Source organism: Hyalella azteca, unplaced genomic scaffold (assembly GCF_000764305.2).
Source record: "Hyalella azteca isolate HAZT.00-mixed unplaced genomic scaffold, Hazt_2.0.2 contig7741, whole genome shotgun sequence".
Taxonomy (NCBI): domain Eukaryota; kingdom Metazoa; phylum Arthropoda; class Malacostraca; order Amphipoda; family Hyalellidae; genus Hyalella; species Hyalella azteca.
This window is the reverse complement of record NW_025937857.1, coordinates 577,272-599,786: the sequence shown is the minus strand read 5'-3', so window position 1 is coordinate 599,786 and position 22,515 is coordinate 577,272. Positions and strand designations below refer to the sequence as shown.

The 22,515-nt window shown below is 37.9% G+C and overlaps 2 protein-coding genes across 3 annotated transcripts; one reads left to right on the top strand and one right to left on the bottom strand.

The window, feature by feature from the left end:
* Window positions 1-3,759: 3,759 nt before the first annotated feature.
* On the top strand, window positions 3,760-9,162 carry LOC108677054. Its single transcript, XM_018165205.2, has 5 exons — window positions 3,760-3,961; window positions 6,933-7,104; window positions 7,522-7,596; window positions 8,231-8,410; window positions 8,911-9,162. Exons 1-5 carry the CDS (start codon window positions 3,888-3,890, stop codon window positions 9,091-9,093), a joined length of 684 nt encoding a protein of 227 aa, XP_018020694.1. The 5' UTR covers window positions 3,760-3,887; the 3' UTR covers window positions 9,094-9,162.
* Window positions 8,579-22,018, bottom strand: LOC108677053 (malonyl-CoA decarboxylase, mitochondrial). Of its 2 annotated transcripts, none has more exons than XM_018165204.2 (12): window positions 21,543-22,018; window positions 20,114-20,354; window positions 19,249-19,395; window positions 18,324-18,455; window positions 16,683-16,838; window positions 15,396-15,594; window positions 14,759-14,859; window positions 13,651-13,795; window positions 12,629-12,991; window positions 12,180-12,285; window positions 11,473-11,596; window positions 8,579-10,490 (listed from the first exon to the last, which is right to left on the bottom strand). In XM_018165204.2, exons 1-12 carry the CDS (start codon window positions 21,692-21,694, stop codon window positions 10,473-10,475), a joined length of 1,884 nt encoding a protein of 627 aa, XP_018020693.1. In that variant the 5' UTR covers window positions 21,695-22,018; the 3' UTR covers window positions 8,579-10,472. The 2 variants fall into 2 exon arrangements, with proteins under 2 accessions (XP_018020693.1, XP_047737332.1); XM_047881376.1 differs by having other exon boundaries at window positions 15,402-15,594.
* Window positions 22,019-22,515: the final 497 nt, after the last annotated feature.

The window sequence follows — 22,515 nt, the reverse complement described above, 5'->3', positions numbered from 1 at the left end:
CGCTCTCACTTTTGCTGCACTTCCAGGTATACCCAACCATGGTTGAACTAGTACATGGTTGAACTAGTTCAACCATGTACCCAACCATTGGTTCGCCTTACTTATATAGGGGTATTTTTCGTTGCATATCCACAATACCGGACTACACAAAGCCTGGTCCCAAAATCTCGGCGAAATCCTTTACTTTGACGATTTTCTTCTCGAAAATTCGACTCAGGAACAAAATGCCTGCCCATGAGGCTGCAAGGACAATTTTGATTGGACTTCGAGTTTGACTCAAGGATAGTTCTTCCTCGTCGACCTAAGACAGGTCAGAGTAGCGAACCTCGGACAGTTCCAGCCGTAGGTCTCGAAGAGAGCCCCAAAAGCGGGGCAGAAGTTTCAAGTTAGGCACCGCACCCCAAGAAGGGGAAGAGACTCCGCGCATTCGTGCGGGGTCTCTCTCTCTTATGTGGCTGTTGCCGGCCACACGGTGAGTCGGTGACTAGCCTAGTGAACGGTTACGCCCAATCTTCATCTTGGGGCGCTGCATTTGGGGATCCTTTGGGACCCAATTATTAAAACATCCTATAGGCCCTACTTTCAGTAGGATGTTTCCTTCGTGACCAAATTGTAAAATGATGTTTAACATTTATTAGGTTTTGACTTCATTGTCAATTTCTCTATAATAAATATCAATATGAATTGTGAATTATAAGCCGTATTCTTACTCCATACATTATATAATGAGAAATTATGGGAAATTGATGGATTGAAGTAATAAATTTATTAATTGAATGGTGTGATTTTTTTTCAAAATTACTTCCTGTAGCTCTAATAGATGAATTTTTGCATATTAATGACTAAAATGACGTTTATTACTGCTAAACTAGCTACTAAAAAAAACTGCGGTGCAACTTCACAGTTCACACGACAACATTTCTTCTTGCTTCGAGTCACCAACATGTGGAAAAGCCTGAAGATATTGTTGACACTCTGAGTGTGAATGCGTTCAAGAACAGACTAGAGAAGGCCATGCAGGAGCATATGTTTAGTCTTAGAATGCCTCGTATCCCACGGAACAACTGAAATCTAGAAGCGATTTTAAATCTATTGTCCGTCGAAAAGATTTGATCAAAAGGCCAGTCTAGCCAAGAAAAGTACAAGAATCGGCAACAGGCCTAGGCCTATTCTTCAATGCCAAAGATACTATACTATACCACTATACTATACTATTTATGGCAAGTTTTGTCACAGAGAAATGTATAGAATTATGCAGAACATCGTATAGCGCGAACCATTGCGTCATGTCAAGTCAGCCATGGCATGACGCAATTATTATTATTATTTTTTTTTTGCTGTTCCCTTTACCATGTTTTATTTACACGTCTCGGACAAATTTACGGCCGAATTTGAGGCCGGTCTTGCGGCCGGACTCACGGTTGGTGTCCAATTTCAGTCCAAATTCAGTGAGGGGGAGTTCTGTTCTAACCGTTGAGGAAAGAGGTTCTTTGTGCTGAGCTCCCATGATAGTAGCCGGCTTTGGCCGGCTGCTACGTCATCTTTCTGGAACTGTCTTTCTCGAACTTTGAAATTTGAAAATGCTGTGCTGCCCCGCTCCAGGGCGTTGAGCCAGCAAAAGGTACGACCAGCTAAAGTGAAGTTTAACTCCCGAACACCTATAAATGCTCCCGGCATCTAACTGCAAAATTTGTTACAAAGATTTTAAGATGCCTTCATCACGCTTCATGTGTGGTTAGTGCCCCTGGGTTTGTGGTTAGTGCTCCCAGGTGAGTGGTTAGTGTCCCCAGCCTCCCAGATAGTGGTTAGTGTCCCCAGGTAGTGGTTAGTGTCCCCAGCCTCCATGTGAGTGGCTAGTGTCCCCAGGTGACTAGGTGAGTGGTTAGTGTCCCCAGGTAGTGGTTAGTGTCTTCTGCCCTGGAGTGGGGCTTTCTGCCCTGGAGTGGTGCTCTCCGCCCCGGTGTGGTCTCCATTTTGGTGGCCCCGTTCTGTAGCCCTTCAGCCACTGAGAAATGAGTTTTTTTCCGAGACACCCTTTTTTGTGCCTGAAAACAAAATTCAGTCAAATTCCTTGAACTGTTCTGACATGGGGCCGCATTGAACCAGTCTTCAGAGGCTCCCATAAATTCCAATTAAAGAAATTCAGTGAGCATAGAATATCTCCCAAAATAAAGAACATAGCTCGATAAAACTTGGTACAAGTATTCATTAGGACCTAACGGTGATGTTAAGCTTGTAAACATTCTTGGAATTTCACCTTAATTCATGAGTTATGTGATGATACGTGCCATTGCCAAAATTTGCAGGGAGCATGACATTTGCAGGGAGCCTAACGCTCAACAAGACAACGGTGATGTTTAGCTTGTGACAATTTTGTAGATTTTGCCTATGTTTGCGAGTTTTTTACCACTTTTTTCTTGACTTTGTTTCGTGTCCATCTGTCATCAAAAATTCAAACCTTAATTTAGAGCACTTCTAAACATCCTAGTAAGTTGAAATTTGGCATGCATGTTTATGCTGCCTAACAATTCAAGATTTAATCATCAGAAATAATAATTAAAATTTTTTTTTTAATTTAAAAAAATGAATAAAAACACTAAAAATTCACGGTTTGGGATTGAGTTTTTTCTTGAACATCCATACTTGCCAACCCTGGAAATTGATTTGAATTGCTAAAATTGCTAACTAAAAAGTAGAAAATAAATAAATATGAAAAATATTTTCAAAAACCACATTTTTGTGGTTTTACAAAACTAAAAATAATGAAATAAAACAAATAAAAAAACTTTTGAAAACCACGTTTTCTTAACAGACAAAAAAGATAAACATTTACTCTTACATAACATTACATAAAATTTTACTTAACTTGAATGTTATGTAAGAGTAAATGTTTTTCTTTTTTGTCCATTAAGAAAACATGGTTTTTAAAAGTTTTTTTATTTGTTTTATTCTACTTTTACCTCATTCATGATTTAAACAGCAGTACGTGCTCAAATTTGCAGTGAGCATAGAATTTCTCCTAAAATACTGAACAGATTTGAATGAATCTTTGTATGTGAAAACCTAACCTCCCAGTCTCAGCAGTAGAGTTTAGCTTGTGAAAATTTTTTTGCTCTTGTTTGCAAGTTATTCAGTCTAATACAGATATATGGAGACTGTTAGGTCCTAATGAATAAGTGTACCAAGTTGTGGCAGGGTGACCCAGTGGTTGTGGTTACAGTTCAGGAGTACCAAAATAAGCTTCTAATTCTAAATGACCATTTATCTATGTAATTGAGGAGCGCGGTGGCCAAAAATAAAAGCGCACTCTCTCCAATACAGGCAGTTCAGCAGCAGCTGCAGCAAGCTTGTCCCACTGCAATAGGAGCAGCAGGGGTGCCACACGCTCCAATACAAGCAGGCTGGCAGCAGCGGCCTGCGGCAGTGTGCTCATTCCACTCCATCTCCAATAGGAGCAGGAGGGCAGGGTCCAGGATACGTGCATTTCAGCGCTCCAACATCCAAATAACTGCCATTTCCTTAACAAATAAGTGTCCCATCCTTAGCAAATAGCCCAATTGGAGGAATTGCACCCCTCTTCTTCTGCTCCTCAAGTGAGTAGTGCTGGAGTGCTCCGGCTGTGAATGAGACAAAAACACCTAGGTATGCTTGTGGACTTGTGGTCAATTTCACCTAGTTTTATGACCCTTGCCTAATTTTTTCCATTAAGAATAAGAAAAACTGCATAAGTTTGCCTGTGACTTTTGAAAATTACCCAGAAAATTATGTTTTTCTGGGTAATTTGTTTTTTAATTATGTCTTTGGAAAATTCTGTCAAATATTCCAGATTGGGTATTCAGCACTGAGTAGTTAGTCCTTATGAGTGCTACACTTCTAAATCAAGTAGGATGACTTCTTTGTGGTTTGAAGGAAATAATGAAGCATATGAAGTGATAACAACTTGGAAGCCCAAGTCAGATGTGTAAGTCAACTTTTTGTTTTGTGCCAGTAGGCTAAGTCTTGTCTTTATAATATGGCATAATACCATTTCAAATTATAGATAAAGCAAAGTGGCAAACAAGATTTTCATAATCCAGTTCATTTCTAGTTTCTTGATCCACATTGAGATTTTGTTCAATATCTTATGTACATCATTATGATATTTACCGTTCTTTTCAACTATTTTGTTTGCCAATATTATTTTAATGCACAACATGTCATAGGTCCAGACTGGATTGCAGAATGCATTGTCTTAATTATTATGAGGTGCAAATATTTCAGATAGTGCTAGTATTGTGGAAAATCTTTCTCTCATGAGTTTGGGTTTATTTACTGTCATGAAAAAAATATATTGAACTGCAATTTAATTTACGAGTCTAAAGTTGATTTTGAGCTGCAAATTATTTTTAAAGCCCTAAATTTTATGTGTTACTATTGACTTTTCCATAACATAAAAATTTAAACATTTTTCTTCACTTGAAGACAAGCCAATATTATTTTGTTGTTGCCAAATGACCATCTTTAGACTATTTCCTGGTACATCTTGCCCCACCTTTTGCTCCCTCTTTGAAAATCAGAGCCATACATATGAAAATATTTATAAAAATTATTTAAATCAATAGCTCATTGTCACCAACTTTGAAAATTGTTTAGTAATAAGTATTTTTCCTATCCTGTGCATAGGTGGGAGCTTAAATGAATTGGCAGAAACCTTTGCAGATATGGAAGTTTTGGCTGGTGTATTGCTAAACATGAAATTCAATTATCGTTGAGTTTATTTATTCACATTATAATTATCATGTTGAGGTGAGCTGGGTGCATGGTGGAATTCTTGGTAAAGGAGGTTCATTAAGTGCCCCCAGAGGATTTGTGCACTCGTGCGCAAACAGCCTAATGACGAGGGACGAGAGGTAGATTGTTTTTGGGTAATGTCCAAATTCTAGGGACAAGATTTTATCATAGTTTGACCACAGACATTACACACTCCACCTGCATAGTAGCTAATGACTAGGAGGAGGATGGGTTTAATTAGGGGTTGTCAACCAGCTTAATGACACATTTACCGCTTAGTAACAGTTCTAAATTATTTTCAAAGTTGATAATAGGAGACCAGACTTGATATTTTACAGTTTCACATTTTATGACTTTAAAATATTATTTAATGCAGGTTTTATTGAAGACCCAGAGAGTATTTCTTATTGACAATTTTCTAATTGTTTTTCTCTATTTAGCAAATTGATCTCTTGATAGGAATTGAAAATTCAAATATCACATTTTCAAGGTCATATTATTATAATTTAGGATGTTTTGAATGCAACTTTATTCGTTATCAAGTAAAGGAAGAGTTTTGCAAAACCTGAATTTGAAATTTTGAAATGAGGGTTCAAACATAGGGTATTATTAATACAAATTGAAATTGAAGCTTGAAATACAAGAACAGTTTTGACATTCTTACAAATCTGGTAGTTAGTAAATTTATAGCTTGTGTAAATTTATAGACTCATGCTTGATGATTAGAGCTTGATGTATGGTACCATTACTTAATGCAGTTTTTATTTTTACGGAATTAATTTGTGAACAATCCACATTATATATATATAGTCAGATGGGTTAAGACAGGACCGAAATCACTAACAAGCATGTAGCATCTATACCATGAATAACTAAAAACCCTAAACCTATCACAAGGTGTAGTTATGCAATGGGCTTCAAAGCTACAACTCAAACTTTTTGCATACAAAACAGTTTTGTGTACAGATTAAAAAAATATAACTCAGTACTCACTGCAGTGAGTGACAGAGAGCACATTTTCTTGTCGATGAAAACTTGAGGTCACAGACAGACGGACGGACAGACAGACATGGCGAGCACAATAGTGCATTTTTTCCATAAATGAGAAAATGCGCTAAAAAGTGAGCTGGTCCCATCTTACCCCACTGGGGTAAGATGGGACCAGGCTGGGGTAAGACAGGACCAGATGGTAATTCTTATGTTGCAAGGTTTTTAATTAAAGTACAAATCTGATGTTCAATATTATCTATCTAGAAACACATTATTTGATTAAACAACCAATTGTTACTGTTTTTTGTTGCAGGAAGTCAACTCTAATATCAGTCACATTGGAGTTTTTGTCACGAGAAAACTTTGTTAACTCTTTAACAAGCACATTTTTTTAAAGCGCATAAATTTTTATTTCTTATAATTTCTAGTGATTATGGTCACTAAATAGTGTATAGGAGTAAGGAACATTGAAAATTGTATATGTATATATTGTCCACTAAAATTGTATAAATTGTAGTCCACTTGGTCTTACTCTTACAAGACCCCAACATTAAACGTGACCATATGATCCATTTAGTCTTTTGAGCGCAAAATATGGATGATATTATATAGCTGGCATAGTTAATTAACATTTTATACATTACTTTTGTGGGGTAAGATAGGACCACTTGTGGGGTAAAATAGGATCATTTAGTGGTCCTGTCTTACCCCATGTCTGGTCCTTTTTTACTCCATTTTAGAATAGATGTCAGGCAGTGATGGTAGCAGATAGTAGTATGTACTAGTATGTCTCAAAAGGTTCTTGTTACTTGAGGTTACCAGCCTACATCCACAAACCTGGTCAAAAAATTTTTTGTAATTAGACAGAGCTTATTTCCCAAATAGGGTTAACTATTTTGTAACCCTTCTTTACATAGGTTTTCTTCAAAAATTAACAAAAAATTCATTATTTGCAGAACAGGGTTGAAACAAGCACTGAAATGACATGAAATGATTGCTCTAACATAATTCTTCTGCCAAATTAAATTCAGTGCAATTAGAATGCATGCCATGGGCCGGTCCTTTCTTACCCCATAAAGGCTGCGATCCTGTCTTACCCCATTTGACTGTATATATACAGATTCATAATTTCAATATATATGTATAGGTACTTATTCAATTTCCATTTTCAGATGGGCATATTTGTATGGACCAGCAATCCTATCTAGTTCAACTGCTATCTCAGCTGGCTACATCAACTACAGATTCAGAAAAGCTCTGAAGCTCCGGAGCTTTGTCTTTATAACCACATATATTGCCACTACTTGCATTCCTGCTACCCTTGCTTCTCTTCTTCATGGAGATGTAAGTAGTCTCTCAATCTATTGATTCTACTATCTACAATTGAAGCTGAACTTGTAAGTGCAAGCCACAACATTGAGTGCATATGAAATTATACATTAATTTTGAAAATATATGGTTGCAACCAACCACAATTTAGTGATGTAAATTGCACAGAAATCCGAATTTTTCATGAATTTAAATTTTTTTAATTTTGTGCAGCCAATTTGTGGGGTTTTGGAGTCTTATCTTCCTAAATTATGTTTTAATTGTCTATATACGGCTAAACAGATTTTTTTAGCGCATTCATTTTCATACTTCATTATAAAGTGTCATTCATACAAATGTACCGGTACCATTATTTGTTTGCAGTAATTTAGTTAAGTAATTATTTAATGTGTGTTCAATATCACTGCAATGTTCCTTGTTGTTCCTTTGCAGTTTGTTCTTGCTCCATCATTGTCAGGGAAGCCTGTGTGTCCACTCTGCCTTGAGACAAGGAGTATTGTACTTCAGGTATTCTTTTTGAAATTATTTCCCTTGTGTAACTCTTTCTCATATTTCTTAATTTTACTTATTTCACTGGGTTGTCACTCACTACATGCTGGAATAGAACTTGCATTTTGTTATACCAACATGCACTGGTTGATGTTGTGTACAACTTTATAAGCTACAGACGACGGCAAATGCACAGGGAGAACATATTTTCTAATATAAAAATGGCTGGCAAGAAAATTATACTCTTAAATTAGGAGGGTGACTTCATTGTATCAGTTACAGAATATCAGCTTAAAATCAAATTCTGTTGCTTATAGAATTTTATTATTTTTATATTTTATGCATTTATATAAGTTTTATTCAAGATATTGTGAATTTTTGTGGTATTCTCATAGCTCTTCAATGCTTGAATCACAAATTGCATGATTATAGTAATCAGTTAGAAAGTTTTTTTAATTGAAGTATATGTGAAGTATATGGAAGTATATTACGTGAAGTATATGGAGTAACAAATCGATGTGAGCAACATCATTTATAAGAATCTTTTGAGCACAGGTATGTGTTGAATCGAGTAGAATACGGTTTGAAACTTGAATATACATAGCCTGTGAATGGGTTTAGTCTCGGATATCTGTACTCTTTTTCTTGGCAGACGACATGCAGCACACTCTACCCACTGCTGCTGGCCCCCATCGTGTGCTTCCAGTTCGCTGACCGTTACATGACAGCAGTGATCCCGCCGTTATGGCCTGAGCCTAAACTCTTACTCAAAAAATATCTCTCCATCGTTAAGCCCATGTCCAGAAATATCTGCATACTCACAGCATTCAATGTGAGTTACCAAGTTTCAAGTCACTCCTTTTTCTATACGGTATAATTTTATAGTGGTCGTCAAAAGCAAGGAGAAAAGTAAATCATGCAATCTGAAGTTCATATTCGTAGGCCTTATTATCATGTACAAAGAATTTAAAAGAGTGAAAGATTGAAAATTCTTGTCCTGTACATGTAATTTGGTAATTAAATCACGCGTGTGCGAAATGTTTTATTTGTGCAATTGCGAGAGGAACTAATATATACAATGTAAAAGATTTTACACGAGGCGCTTGAACATTCTATGTAATAGTTACTACTCGATTGAAGATTAAATATATGACCAATCTAGTTCTGAAACTCGTCAGTCCTCGCGTGACTTATTGGTGAAGCTCTTTGAATAAGATACAAAATTGCTAGCAACAAATGAGACAAGTCCTTAGTTAATTATATGCTCAATAATAAAACATTCAAATATTCATACACGGCCGTTCATATAATGAATAATAAAACTGGTTACAGATTGCATTGGGTGCAGGGATTGCGTACGGGCAGCACATGAACCTGGTGAAGGTGAGCGAGGAGCTACAGCGCATGGAGGCAACGCTCACGCCTGAGCGCCGCGACCACCTCAAGCAGCGCAGCGAGCGGGAGGACAACTCAGTGATGCGAGGGGCACGCCCCAAGTGGCCGTGGCAGGAATAAATGCCTACTGGCTCTAATGTATACTTGTACATTTATATTTCCAATTAAAAACTTGAACTGAAAAGTGATTACATTTCCTTTGGTCATAGTAATACAAACTTTGGTGAATTAAATTAATACAGTGACAGAAATTGGCAAATTCCCTATCGCTTCTGTCTGATTGAGCGCTTGTTTTACAATTGTTGCGCTGGAGACCGATGTACATATGGTCTTTATAACTGATGCAAAAGTTTTGTTATCACGATTAAAGTAATGGTTATAGATATATAGAAATCGATTATTTACATTACGGACACAACCATCACTGTGCGCGTCTGACTAGAACCACGATAAGTGAAAATACGAAAAGAAATATTTGCTACTTGATGGGTTTCTAATTGCAAACGAAAGCAACATTTCCCATGACAGGAATATCGCGAGCCGTGGTCATATTTGACTCGTGTAATAAATGAACAGCATCTCTGTTCCACATCGGTGTTCGTATTAACATCACAATATCACCCTTACTGACTATTAACTAAATTAAAATCAACAATACCTTTCCGCCGTGATCTTCATTGAGCAATGCATGAAAGGAAAAGATTATATTAAAAATGAAATTGTAACATTGTGAGAATAAATACTAACATTAAAACAATCAATACTCATACCGTTGCATTTTAGGACATTTTTCGAATAAGTACAACAATAAGCTTCCACAACAAACAAAATACTGCACCACACAACAATACGTGGTTTAATCACACATCAATCAGCCACGTACACAAGGCACAGTTAGCTTGACGAGGGATATGGCACAAGCAAAGCTTAGGAATGGTACGATAACTTGAGTAATTTCTAAAACTAAGTTGACCATGTATAATATGTGACTCTGAAAAATTAGTGGGCCTTTGTGCAAATGGCAACGCCCTTTTGTCCTATGTGAATGAATCCATTTGACCCACTTTGGCTCGTGCAAAAGGACTACGTCCACTTCCTGCTTGTCATATAAATAAGAATGTGTCGCTATTTATTTTTTCGATTGGTGGATATAAGGCACAGCGTAATTTGTAGCTTTGACTGAAGAAAGAGTCAACAAATAAGTGTAAAATTACATAAATAAATTCAGAGTAATGATCGAACGAATCCAGACAATGCTCTCAGAGAAATGAAGGAGATTTGTCCAAATACCGATCCAAATTTGGTATTTATGTGGGTCATCCTGACCCAGTTGGGTTCAGGAAAAGGGTCCGCCAGTGCAAAGTGCAATGTAGTGTGTCATTTGGAATGATGATCCAACAGTTTTCTGAGTGTAGGCAGTAATGATAAAATATTTCGTTTGTTTGGGCGGATGTCAGCAAAATAAAACGTTGAGGGTGAAGGTTACAGCACGCAGGAGGTTACGCAGGCAACGCAATCTGACGAGACAAAAATATTACTTGACAATAAATCAAAATCTATCGAATATTTAAATGAAGACAAGAAGAGCCTCAACTGTCAATCACATAATTAAAATCAGCAATGTACTGGATACAGGAAAACAAGTGCAGGGTGCAAGGGAGAGAAGGAGGAAGATAACAATTACCACTGAAATTGGTAAACGTTGGCCTGAGAGCGCCATAAATTTTATTACTAATTTAATCACAAATCAAAATTCTGAAAAACTGCAAATCAGACAGCGCCTCGTTCACCGCACTTAGCCGAAATGAAGATCAAAGTACTAATTTAAAACCTATATAATTTCAATTCGTAACCTCATTGGTACATATAAATGCCTAGTAAATAAACTTTCCAATTCGTTTCATTGCTATTCAGATAGACCACAAAAAACCTATCAGTCATTGTTCTTCACTGATGAAATGGACGGAAACATTTTAACATGAGGACAAGCAGCGCTCATTATTATCTAAATGACTAGAAGTGAGTAGCACGTTTGAGACTAGAACAACATTTTATACTGCAGGATGGTCATTGACAAAGGAAATCATTAGTTTATGAACAACACAAATCATTTTCATCTTTCATGCCACGTTATCTGCAGACTGAACCCAAATGCATAAACCAACTGTTTTTGTTCGGCAGAGACCATCAGTCCACTACAGTGACAGCCGACAGATTCAGGCAGAGACCATCAGTCCACTACAGTGACAGGTTCAGGCAGAGACCATCAGTCCACTACAGTGACAGGTTCAGGCAGAGACCATCAGTCCACTACAGTGACAGGCAGAGACCATCAGTTCACTACAGTGACAGGTTCAGACAGAGACCATCAGTCCACTACAGAGACCATCAGTCCACTACAGAGACCATCAGTCCACTACAGAGACCATCAGTCCACTACAGAGACCATCAGTCCACTACAGTGAGCTCAATGGCCGGCATCTGTAGCCGAGGGCTCACCGGGCGCTCGTTCCTCATGACCTGCAGGGCGGCGCTTGCGAGCGTCACCACCGACGGGTCAGCAGTGATCATCTGATGCTCCTGATATTCCCTGCTGTTGCTCTCACTGTCTTGCAAGAAATACCTGCACGCCAAGCTTTATTCTTTAGATCAAATTATTAATCTGTGAACACCGGAACAGTTAAGTCAAAGCCACTGATACAGTCAAGTTACAGCCACTGACACAGTCAAGTTATAGCCGCCACTGACACCAGTTAAGTTACAGCCACTGACAGTCAAGTCACCCACTGACACTGTCAAGTCACAGCCACTGACACATTCAAGTCACAGCTACTGACACAGTCAAGTCACAGCCACTGACACAGTCAAGTCACAGCCACTGACGCAGTCAAGTTCAGTCAAGTCACAGCCACTGACACAGTCAAGTCACAGCCACTGACACAGTCAAGTTACAGCCACTGACGCAGTCAAGTCGCTGCCACTGGCACAGTCAAGTTATAGCCACTGACACAGTCAAGTTATAGCCTCGAACGTAGTAAGCCTGACAAAGTTCGAGTTCAGCCTGTTGTAACATCGTATTTAAAGTTCTCACGTGAACAAGAATTGGAAATGGACGTTTCTGTAAATAGTTGATGTACGCATCACGTTAACATTATTAGAACTCGTGTAGTTGAAGTCAAGTCAGAGTTTTCGTGTAGAGAACTCGCCTGTAATTGACCATGATGCCACAGCTGTTTGAAAGGCCTCTAGGAGTCATATCGGCTTCGTAATTTATTCTCCACATCACTGCTCCGTTCTTCAGGTGGAAATGTGCTGCCCAAAAATAGAATCAGGTAACTGACAGCATGCGTTATAATCAAATCATGAACTCAACACAATTAACATATGCGTACAAAATATGACAAATAATTTATTTTCACTTCTCTAGCAACTACGTGAAATATTATAAAATGAATTTTATCAACAAAAATCGTTTACAATAATTTGATCCCGAAACTAAGAAGAGTTTCTAACCAACGCTATTGAGCGCATAATCAGAAATCTGTTAAAATATATTAGAGCTAAAACAAAGAAGAGTTTCTAACCAACGCTATTGAGCGCATAATCAGAAATCTGTTAAAATATATTAGTGCTAAAACCAAGAAGAGTTTCTAACCAACGCTATTGAGCGCATAACCTCTCCTCTTCTCAGCATAGAGGTAATGGGCACAGAGGCGCATGAACGGCGCCTCTAGAGCTCTCCTGAAGGCCTCGTCCTGCGCCCAGCTGTTTGTGGCCAGCATTTGACGAACTCTGCGGCACACCGTCCTTGTCTCGTGGCTGGTGACGGGATCCCTAATGTCGTCTGCATCCTCGGCATTATTTTCAGGACTAGAAGGACGACTGGCGTCGTCAGAAGGCCTCGGCCGTCCTTCTGAAGGACTCCCTTTGTCGGCAGTAGGAAGCTCGAGCGTTGATGAGGATTCTAGCAGTCGCCCAAGTTCTGATATTTCAGCATCCGAAAAAAGGCGTATTTCACCTGAAAACAACAGAGCTCTGAAACATTACAAAGAGAGATGAGTTATATATCCTTAACGCATAGTCTAGGATAGAGCTAGTGGGCTAACGGCATTGAGGTTGCCTGCTAGGATATACAGCACTGAAGGATAATTAAGCAGGTCAGATTCATCATCGACGGCGAAGAATAAGGCCATGCTTATTGTAGCGGTGACGGACCACAGACGAAATTTGTGACAAACCAAAGTTTTCTGTAAAGGAAGATTGCTCCCGGCGTGAACAATTGGAGAGTTTGAATGTTTCATCATCGACGGCGAAGAATAAAGCCATGCTTATTCTAGTGGCGGCGGACCACAGACGAAATTTGTGACAAACCAAAGTTTTCTGTAAAAAAGGATCGGTCCCGGCGTGAACAATTGGTGAGTTCAAATAATGAACAATGCCTTTTACTACTCTAAAATTTGCGGCGTTTGCCCACACAAACTTCACTCGCACTTGCGTTCATTAGTCTGCTCAAATTGCTGATGATAGAGCTGGCCTCCAAAACATTCTCATTGAAGATATGAACTTGGCGTTTCCTTTGTTTTAAAATTTTAAGTGAACTTTTGAAACTATGACACCAGATTATTCCTTGAAAAAGACAATAGTTCATTGACTCCTTTCCTCCTGGCGCAGTCCTACCTCTAGCGGCGCGCCCCAGTAACGACTGAAGCCACTTGGTGAAGCCTGGTATGGGGGAGAGGCTGGAGAACATGCACAGGCTGGGCAGCTCAGCCATCAGTTCCTTCACCACGCGCTTGATCAAGTAGTTCCCTAGCTCGATGCTCTGAAAAAAGTAGAATCGAAATTACTGTTACCGATCATTTTCCTTAGGAAATACATAGCACCGATCGAAATTCTGCATGGAATTTGAAACGTGGTTTGACTATTTAATTCTATTATTCATGAAAATCAATATCCCATTAATTGATCGGGTAACAGGGCATAACTCGAGTAAAGGTAATACAGATATGGCGAATGCATTTTCTCGTGTGAGTTCAAGTACGGTCCAAAAATTTTCATTTATAATCTCCCCATTTATGTTAGGAATTGGGATAGCCATGACCAGTGGTCAGACCTTTAGCCCAGTCATCTACGCAACACAAATTCATTTATTCAAAAAGAAGAACAAAATAGAAAATATGCGTTTCCCCACTTAGGAGCTAGAACATTATGCTAATAATGTATTTACGAAAATATCTCAAGACAAAAATTGCTTAAAAAATCTACGCAAAGGTACAAATATTGAGTTCGATTAACTTGGTTTTCGAACCTCTTTCTCTCAGTCAGCCTTCATAAGCTCCTCAAACATTTCTTTACACTATCAATCATAGCCACAGTTGCTCCCTCAGCTAACCCGTGATCATTAAAATCCCCTCGTCACTTGTTCGCTCAAATCCCACTCTACTACTCTCAACCCGTTCATCTATAATCACCTACGGTAAATCAGAGAATGTCCTTCTCTCTCATACGCTCCTTTTTCCACCATAAAGTGGAAGTTTACCTTTAATTTCCCATCACACATTTGCACAAGTGAAAACATTTGCCTCCTCGCATTCCGTCAGTTCCCACACATACCGTACTACCCTCATACATACATTCATACCTTATATTTTTATTTATTTTATAATTTGAGAGTATCATTTCTCTCCATTCCATGCTTCCACACCGTAAAGCAATATCCATTAACTACGGGATAAGGAAGAACGAAAATTAGTAGGTAAGTGGACTGGTGGGTAATTGGTCGTACTTGAAGTCCTTTCTGCGTGGACGTGATGGAGTAGAAGACGGCAGCGGTGATGGTCCTGGAATCCTCTTCCTCTTCAGGGATGTCCACGCGATCCTCCGACGCTGGAAAATCATCACATCAAATAATAGGCGTCAGAAGGCAGCGTATAGTCATCAATACTTTAGAATGATGAATTGCAACGATCTTAGGTTGCATTATTTGATTATATTTTCATTTGAAATATCTACTATACAGTTAGTATTTATAGAAAATTTCATTACTGCTGTAGCTGACTGGTCTTATAAAACCAATCAAATAAGGTACACAGACAAGTCCAAGACTCATATGGAAAGGGAAAAGGAAGTATATGAAAAAATATTGCTACTAATTTCTTTTATACCCTATTTCAGAGCGTGCGAATTTCGTTTCTCTTATAAGGCTTACCTTATAAAAGACCCATTGTGCTTCACACGTACCCATTAAACATACCCATTGTGCTTCACACATTCTAGTTAAGAATGGAAAATTTTTAAGCAACTTTGATTAGAATTCATGCAACTTTGATTAGAATTCATACGTAAACGTAAAGTCAGACCAGAATTCTTAATAGGCTGAAAATGAAACATTTTATACAAAAACCACCGAAAAAGGCACGAACGTGTTCGGTCAAAGCGCGGATTCTGCACTATGACGTTCATGGAGCTGGAGATGGAGTCGGTGAGGAAGGTGTGGAGCACAACGAGCGGTTCGCTGGGCATACAGGAGTGTGTGAACACGAAGCACCGGCGGTACTGCCCCACGCGTCGCTTCAGGTCCGTCCAATTGCGAACCGGGTGCACCGCTTCATACTCAGATATCTGGACAGAAAGATGTTGATAATTGCGAACCGGGTGCACCGCTCCATACTCAGATATCTGGGCAGAAAGATTTACTCAGATATCTGGGCAAAAAGATGTTGATAGTTGAGAACCGGGTGCACCGCTTCGTACTCAGATATCTGGGCAAAAAGATGTTGATAGTTGAGAACCGGGTGCACCGCTTCATACTCAGATATCTGGGCAAAAAGATGTTGATAATTGCGAACCGGGTGCACCGCTTCATACTCAGATATCTGGGCAAAAAGATATTGATAACAAAATATCACAATTATTAATTATTAAGAGAGGGATCAAGAGACAGTCTAAGATTTAGAAGCAAAACAATACACCATGACACTATCTACCACTAACAAAACCACCACTGTTAGTTAGTGGTGCATACACCACAAACTAATAAAAAATCATGAGGAATGACGAAAAAACTACAAAGAACAAAGCTATTCCATATATTTTTATGCCCAAAACTACCACTGCGTGTGTAAACAGCACTACTGACTCAGTTTGAATTGAGCAACACGGTAACAAAAATCATAGGCTGGCCGTACTTATATCATTAGTCTGCTCGAATTGCAAGTTCCCCAAGAATTTAAGAGCAAAGATCAAGTAGTTTCCCTGATCTTTACAGGGCGTTCTCTTAGCTTTTGAATTCTTTTGAACGCAGAGTCTGCTCTTCTCCCCGCTTCTGCATGTCATGCAGCAGTAAATCAGTCCTGACCTTCTGGAGCATGGAGCAGGACGACTCCACGTGACCCTGACCTTCTGGAGCATGGAGCAGGACTCCCATGTGACCCTGACCTTCTGGAGTAGGAAGACTCATACGTGACTCTGACCTTCTGGAGCATGGAGCAGGACGACTCCACGTGACCCTGACCTTCTGCAACATGGAGCAGGACTCTAAAGTGACCCTGACCTTCTGGAGCATGGAGCAGGACTCCCACGTGACCCTGACCTTCTGGAGCATGGAGCAGGACGACTCCACGTGACCCTAACCTTCTGGAGCAGGGAGCAGGAAGACTCCTGACCCTGACCTTCTGGAGCATGGAGCAGGACTCCCACATGACCCTGACCTTCTGGAGCATGGAGCAGGAGGACTCCCACGTGACCCTGGAGAGCTGCAGGAGCCCCACAGTGAACCACAGCGACAGCATTTCACGCAGCGTCGCGTCCAGCTCCCGTACAGCCGCGTCCTCCTCCGGCGTGTCGCGGCCGCGCTGAAGCAATTGCTGTACGGGGCATAGAAGCTTTGTACTCACACACAATGAACTTTTTCTGTGTGTATTGAACTTTATTCATTGTGCAATAAACTACATGCAATGAAATTTTTTCATTGTGCAATACTACACTACACACAATGAATTTTTATCATTGTGCAATGAACTTTATTCACTGTGCAATGAGCTTTATTCATTGTGCAATGAACTATATTCATTGTGCAATAAAACACAATGAACTTTGTTCATTGTGCAATGAACTTTGTTCATTGTGCAATGAACTTTGTTCATTGTGCAATGAACTTTGTTCATTGTGCAATGAACTTTGTTCATTGTGCAATGAACTATATTCATTGTGCAATAAAACACAATGAACTTTGTTCATTGTGCAATGAACTATATTCATTGTGCAATAAACTACACGCAATAAACTTTATTCGTTGAGCAATGAACTTCATTAATTGTGCAATAAACTACATGCAATAAACTTTTCTTCATTGTGCAATAACTGACATGCAATGAACTTATTAGTTCATTATATTTGGATCAGTTAGTTGGTGGCTTGCACAAAGAATAAACAATTCAATCTAAAGATCGTTTTTAACTTAGTTTTTTAGTACTCAATAAATGAAAATCAAAATACTATAATTTACATTTGATATAATATGCAACCAAAAAAATGGAATCAATATACATCATGCAATTGTTAGTTCATTCAAATTAATAATTTTTCAAACTTTGTGAGCCAATTTTGCATTTGTTCAGATATATGAAGCACAGTGAATACCTACCAGATTCTTGTACCGTTTTTCATTAAATCTCAAATTTTCAATTATTTTAATTAAATCTCAAGTTGTTTGCCATAAAAATGTTTATTTATCTTCAAAATGGATTCAGTATGATTGTTAATAAGCTTCAGCCTAAAGCTTTATCTCAATTGTTACTTGGGGTCTCTTTATAAATAATCAATGGTTCTGAGTTGCATTGTATTTGAGTTGATAATTTTGAAATAATATCCACTTAAATTGATGATCACCAATGCAAAAAAAAAAAAAAAAAAACAATAATACACTGCGCTTTCAGTTACTTGTTAACTAGTTTTGAATCATGAACCAAACAATTAGCTTACATTTATCTACTGTTATCTAATGTACTCTAATGATTACTTATCCACTCCAACGATTAATAATAATCTAATAATATCTATTATACCATGAGTATAATCTTTAATAGTAATCTATTAATATAGTATAATCCATAATATAATAATCTATTGATATCTATATAATAATAATCTAATAATAATCTAGTGATAATAATAATAATAATCTATTAATAATAATATTTGATATCTATTAGTGAGCTGACGATCATTAATAATAATCTATTTATTAATAGTAATAATCTATTGATATCTATAATAATAGATAGTAATAATCTATTGATATCTATAATACCATGAGTAATCGTTTCAACAAAAGCAGATGTGCCACTAACGAGCACATGATGTCTGAGGTCCACCAAGAACTTAACACCCCCGGTGAGGCGCGAGACCTGCGTCACCACCCACGCATGGGGAGGCTGTAGGCTCTGTCGCAGTCTCTCCTCCCATCGACTGAGTGCTCCGGGCTGTAAAATCACATAAGTGTTTTTATTACAAACTACTGATGATTATTTGAGATGCAAGCTGTTTGATATCACAAAAGAATATTACATGACAAAATTAAATGTTCTGTCTTATGGCAAGGATAGTAAAATACCTCAATACCAAAATATAATTTGCTTGATGTGATGATCAAAAAAGCGTTTTAATTACAAACTACTGATCATTATTTCAGATGCAAGTTGTTTGATATCACAAAAGAGTATTACATGACAAAATTAAATGTTCTGTCTTATGGAAAGGATTAGCAAAATATCTCAACAACAACAAATATAATTTACTTGATGTGATGAATATGTTTGATAATTGGACCAGTCATAGTTCAGGCTGTTCAAAGAATGTAGTGAATTCTTAGATGACACTGCTAATTACCTACAGAAATGTTTATTTCTTCAGCTTGGTCATAAAACCAACCAGAAGCAAGGAACAGCATCGTGAATTAATTGTGAGCAGATGTGTGGTAATTGGATGTGTGGTAACCAAGCCATGGCAGCAAGGACAACCTAACTAACTGCCAGGGGCTGAGGGTGGCAAAATACTGCAGGGTGATACAGTGTGGCCTGGGACTGTTACATCAAAAATATCTAGTAAGAATATGAGTAGATGTGTGGTAGTTGTGGTCTACTGCCACCAAGCCTTGGCAGCAAGGACAACCTAAATAACTTCCGGGGGCTGAGGGTGGCAAAATACTGAAGGGTGATACAGCATGGCCTGGGACTGCTACATCCAAAATATCTAGCAGGGATTACAAGGTCAAACCTGGGTGAGATCCTGGGGAGGATTGGCAGCAGTCTCAAGAACAGCTGAGTGGTTAGTGCTGTGTTCAGTGCAGAGGTGTATCAGGAACTGTTCCTTTTCTTCCGTGCCAAGAAGGTTGTAGTACTGACACATATCCCTCATGTCCTCCTAAAAAGGATTGAATCAATAGACATGAGTCCTCCTAAAAAATAATGAATCAATAGACATGAGTCCTCCAATTTATGGTGAATCAATAAAATTAAATTGTCAAAATTGTCAATGAAACGAAATTTTCAGATAATTGTCAAAGTGGTTTTAGTTACTTTAAACTTAGCTAAATATCTTAGTACCTAATTTGTTAAAAACAAAATAAAAACAGAAAATTTCCTGTGAGAATATACAAACATGATTGAATAGTACAGATTTGGAATCTGCTCTTGTTAGATATTAAATGTTGTATAACCATCATGCAAATACTTTTAATTCCCACGGCTTCTTTTGCTTACTTGGAGATTATATTAGATTTTCAGCACATTTCAATAATGTTGTACAAACCATTCAACAAATGCACTCCAGGAAATTTTAAAACATAACAAGGTCAAGTGTGCAGACTCAGGTTACAGCTTCTACAGATTGTTGTGTCTTTTCTACATGACAGTAGGTGTTAAACTTTCATACTAATTGCCTAAAGCCAATGGTATGAAGTATTTGCTAACATTGATAACAGGACCAATATGGTCAGTAGGTTCCAATTGTAGACACAGTGCCACAACTTTTACTGCCATATACTTCAAAATGAAGGATAGTGGTAAAAGCACTGAACAGTGAACAAATATGATAAAAAATTTAACATAAAAATATTATAAAAATTTTATACAAGACTCACATCAATGCTTAATGTGCTTGTTTTTTGGTTCCTTTTTGCAATTGCAGTAGCAAGTGCAGCTTTGGCCTCAGAAAGATATCCTGAACGAGGGATGGAGGGAGGAGGCGAGCAACAGGGAGAAGGTAATGGGCTGGCATCCGTGCTGTGCAGCGCACGGGGAGACAGCAATGCCAAGCTCACAGCCGACAGATTGGTGGCCCGGTGCTCAGGTACTGGCAGCGCTGGTAAAGGTGAAGTGCCTCTGAAAATGAAGATATAAATAGCAATTCAGGCAGTAATTCTAGGATAGTGCATAAAGCTTCTGTTATTTTTTGACAGATGCATGTTCATTGCCAGACTGTAATTGGTTGTGAATTGTGATGTCATCCACTCTAGTCTGTGATTGGTTGTGTGATGGGCTTTCTAATATGCTTGGCAAATTTACTACCCTCTATAATTCCATAGGTACTGAATATGTTTATGATGGAACAATTTAAACAAAACAAAATCATATTCAAATTAGCATAATTTTTTTAAACGAATGATTGCTCATAATCAGTTGTAAAGCAACTATAAATTAAGAAAGAACTTCAGGTAAATTTTTATACTTTCACAGGACCTGATATCAAAATCTTCATGCAAATTGAAAGATAAAATGTAAGAAATTGTGCAGCTCAACAAAAAACAAATCACATATTTAGAATTAATCCAAAATCTACCAGCTTAAAAGATACAAATTTTATGGCTTTATAACACACATACAAGCACATTGAAACACAAGATTTTCAGGCCTGGCTTTCTTGAATTTAAGAAATTATCTCATTCAAATGATGAGTGAATGTTTTAATCAATGCCCCATGCAGCCACAGTTGCTATATAGTAGTCAAGAAGTGCTAAACATGAAAAATTAAATGCCAGAAACCACCATTGAATGAGCCAGAACCCTAATGAATTTAAAATTGCCCCTGCATGTCTGAATTATCTTCTATAATAGCATTTATGCATATGCACCTCATATTTTTGTAAATCAGAAGCTACAAAAAATGTTTTCATATGCAATTCTAGGAGAAATATTTTTCCAGTATAATTCAAATTAGAGACAGAGCATGTTTAGCCAACAAAACATGTTAGGTACCTATATATCTCATAACTTCATAAGTCATAAGCTTATTAAGCTACATTTCAGACTAGAAAATATCTACCAGACCAGAGTACTATGATCTAATTTCTACTAGGCAAAATTAATATCATACAAATGATATGATTGTTAGTAAAACTACTAAGAGAATGATTCCAGAATCAACTGCCTGATTTTACCAACATCCCATCATCTGGGGATTCATTCCATGGATATTGGTCATTTAGTGTATATAACCACTATAAGATAAATTACCCAAACATGACTATAAGGTATAAAATTACATGTAAAAAAAAGAAAAATTATACTCACCGGTGACCAGTTGTGTTAGCATTTTTACAGTAGGTAGAAGACATTGAACAGAACTTAACTCTATGGGAATGCTGGCTGCTATTGAGTGAGATTTCTTTACCGAATATCCGATTAAAGTGAATTCCAAAACTGATAAATCGTTGCATAGTCATTTAAAAATCTTATAATATTGTTGAGAAATAACATTCGCAAGGTGGCGGCTTTTACAACGTCATTTCAGTTACAATTCAGTGTTAGAGCCACTCACTGAGCCAGTCAGGTGAGAAACACTAAAATAAACAATGTTCGATTCCCCTGCGTTGACTTCAATAATAATCAAATGAAAAGTATGCTTTTTTGACGTTTTAGGCTCAAGATAACCAAACACGATTCAATAAAAATAAAACAATTTCATTTACGCAGTTGCACTTGAAACTTACGTTACAATGAATGCGTAATAAGATATTTTTGAGTGGAGTTCTTTAGTTGAGGTAGCATATCAACACTGGTTTCGGTTCCATTCAATCACGTTAGCAACATGTATCAGCAACATGGTGAGGTAATTCCGTCTATGTATATCACGCCAAGCATTACCGCGCGCCAATTCAATAACAGTAATAAAATATAGTGGAGTCAGCTTTAATTATGAAGTGTTGGCCCGTCTTTAACTCCTGGGCGACCTCAATTTCTAATTATAAATTAAAAAAATATTAAGACATAGCAACAGGCCATGGGCCTATTTCTTCAGTGCCGACACTTCTATTCTATAGCTTGCTTGATGATTTTAGTCGCTGTTGAGCTTTATTGAAAACTGTACCCTTTCTGTACCGCGGAAATTCGATTTAAAATGAGAGCTACTTGCTCAATTCCCAATCTTGTTCATAAATTGCCATGAAAACCATTACCATCTTAGGAGTGCTATCAGGATAGAAAAACGGCATATGTAGCAAAAGATTTCTTACAGATATTTCAATCACAGTTACACTGAAAGAAT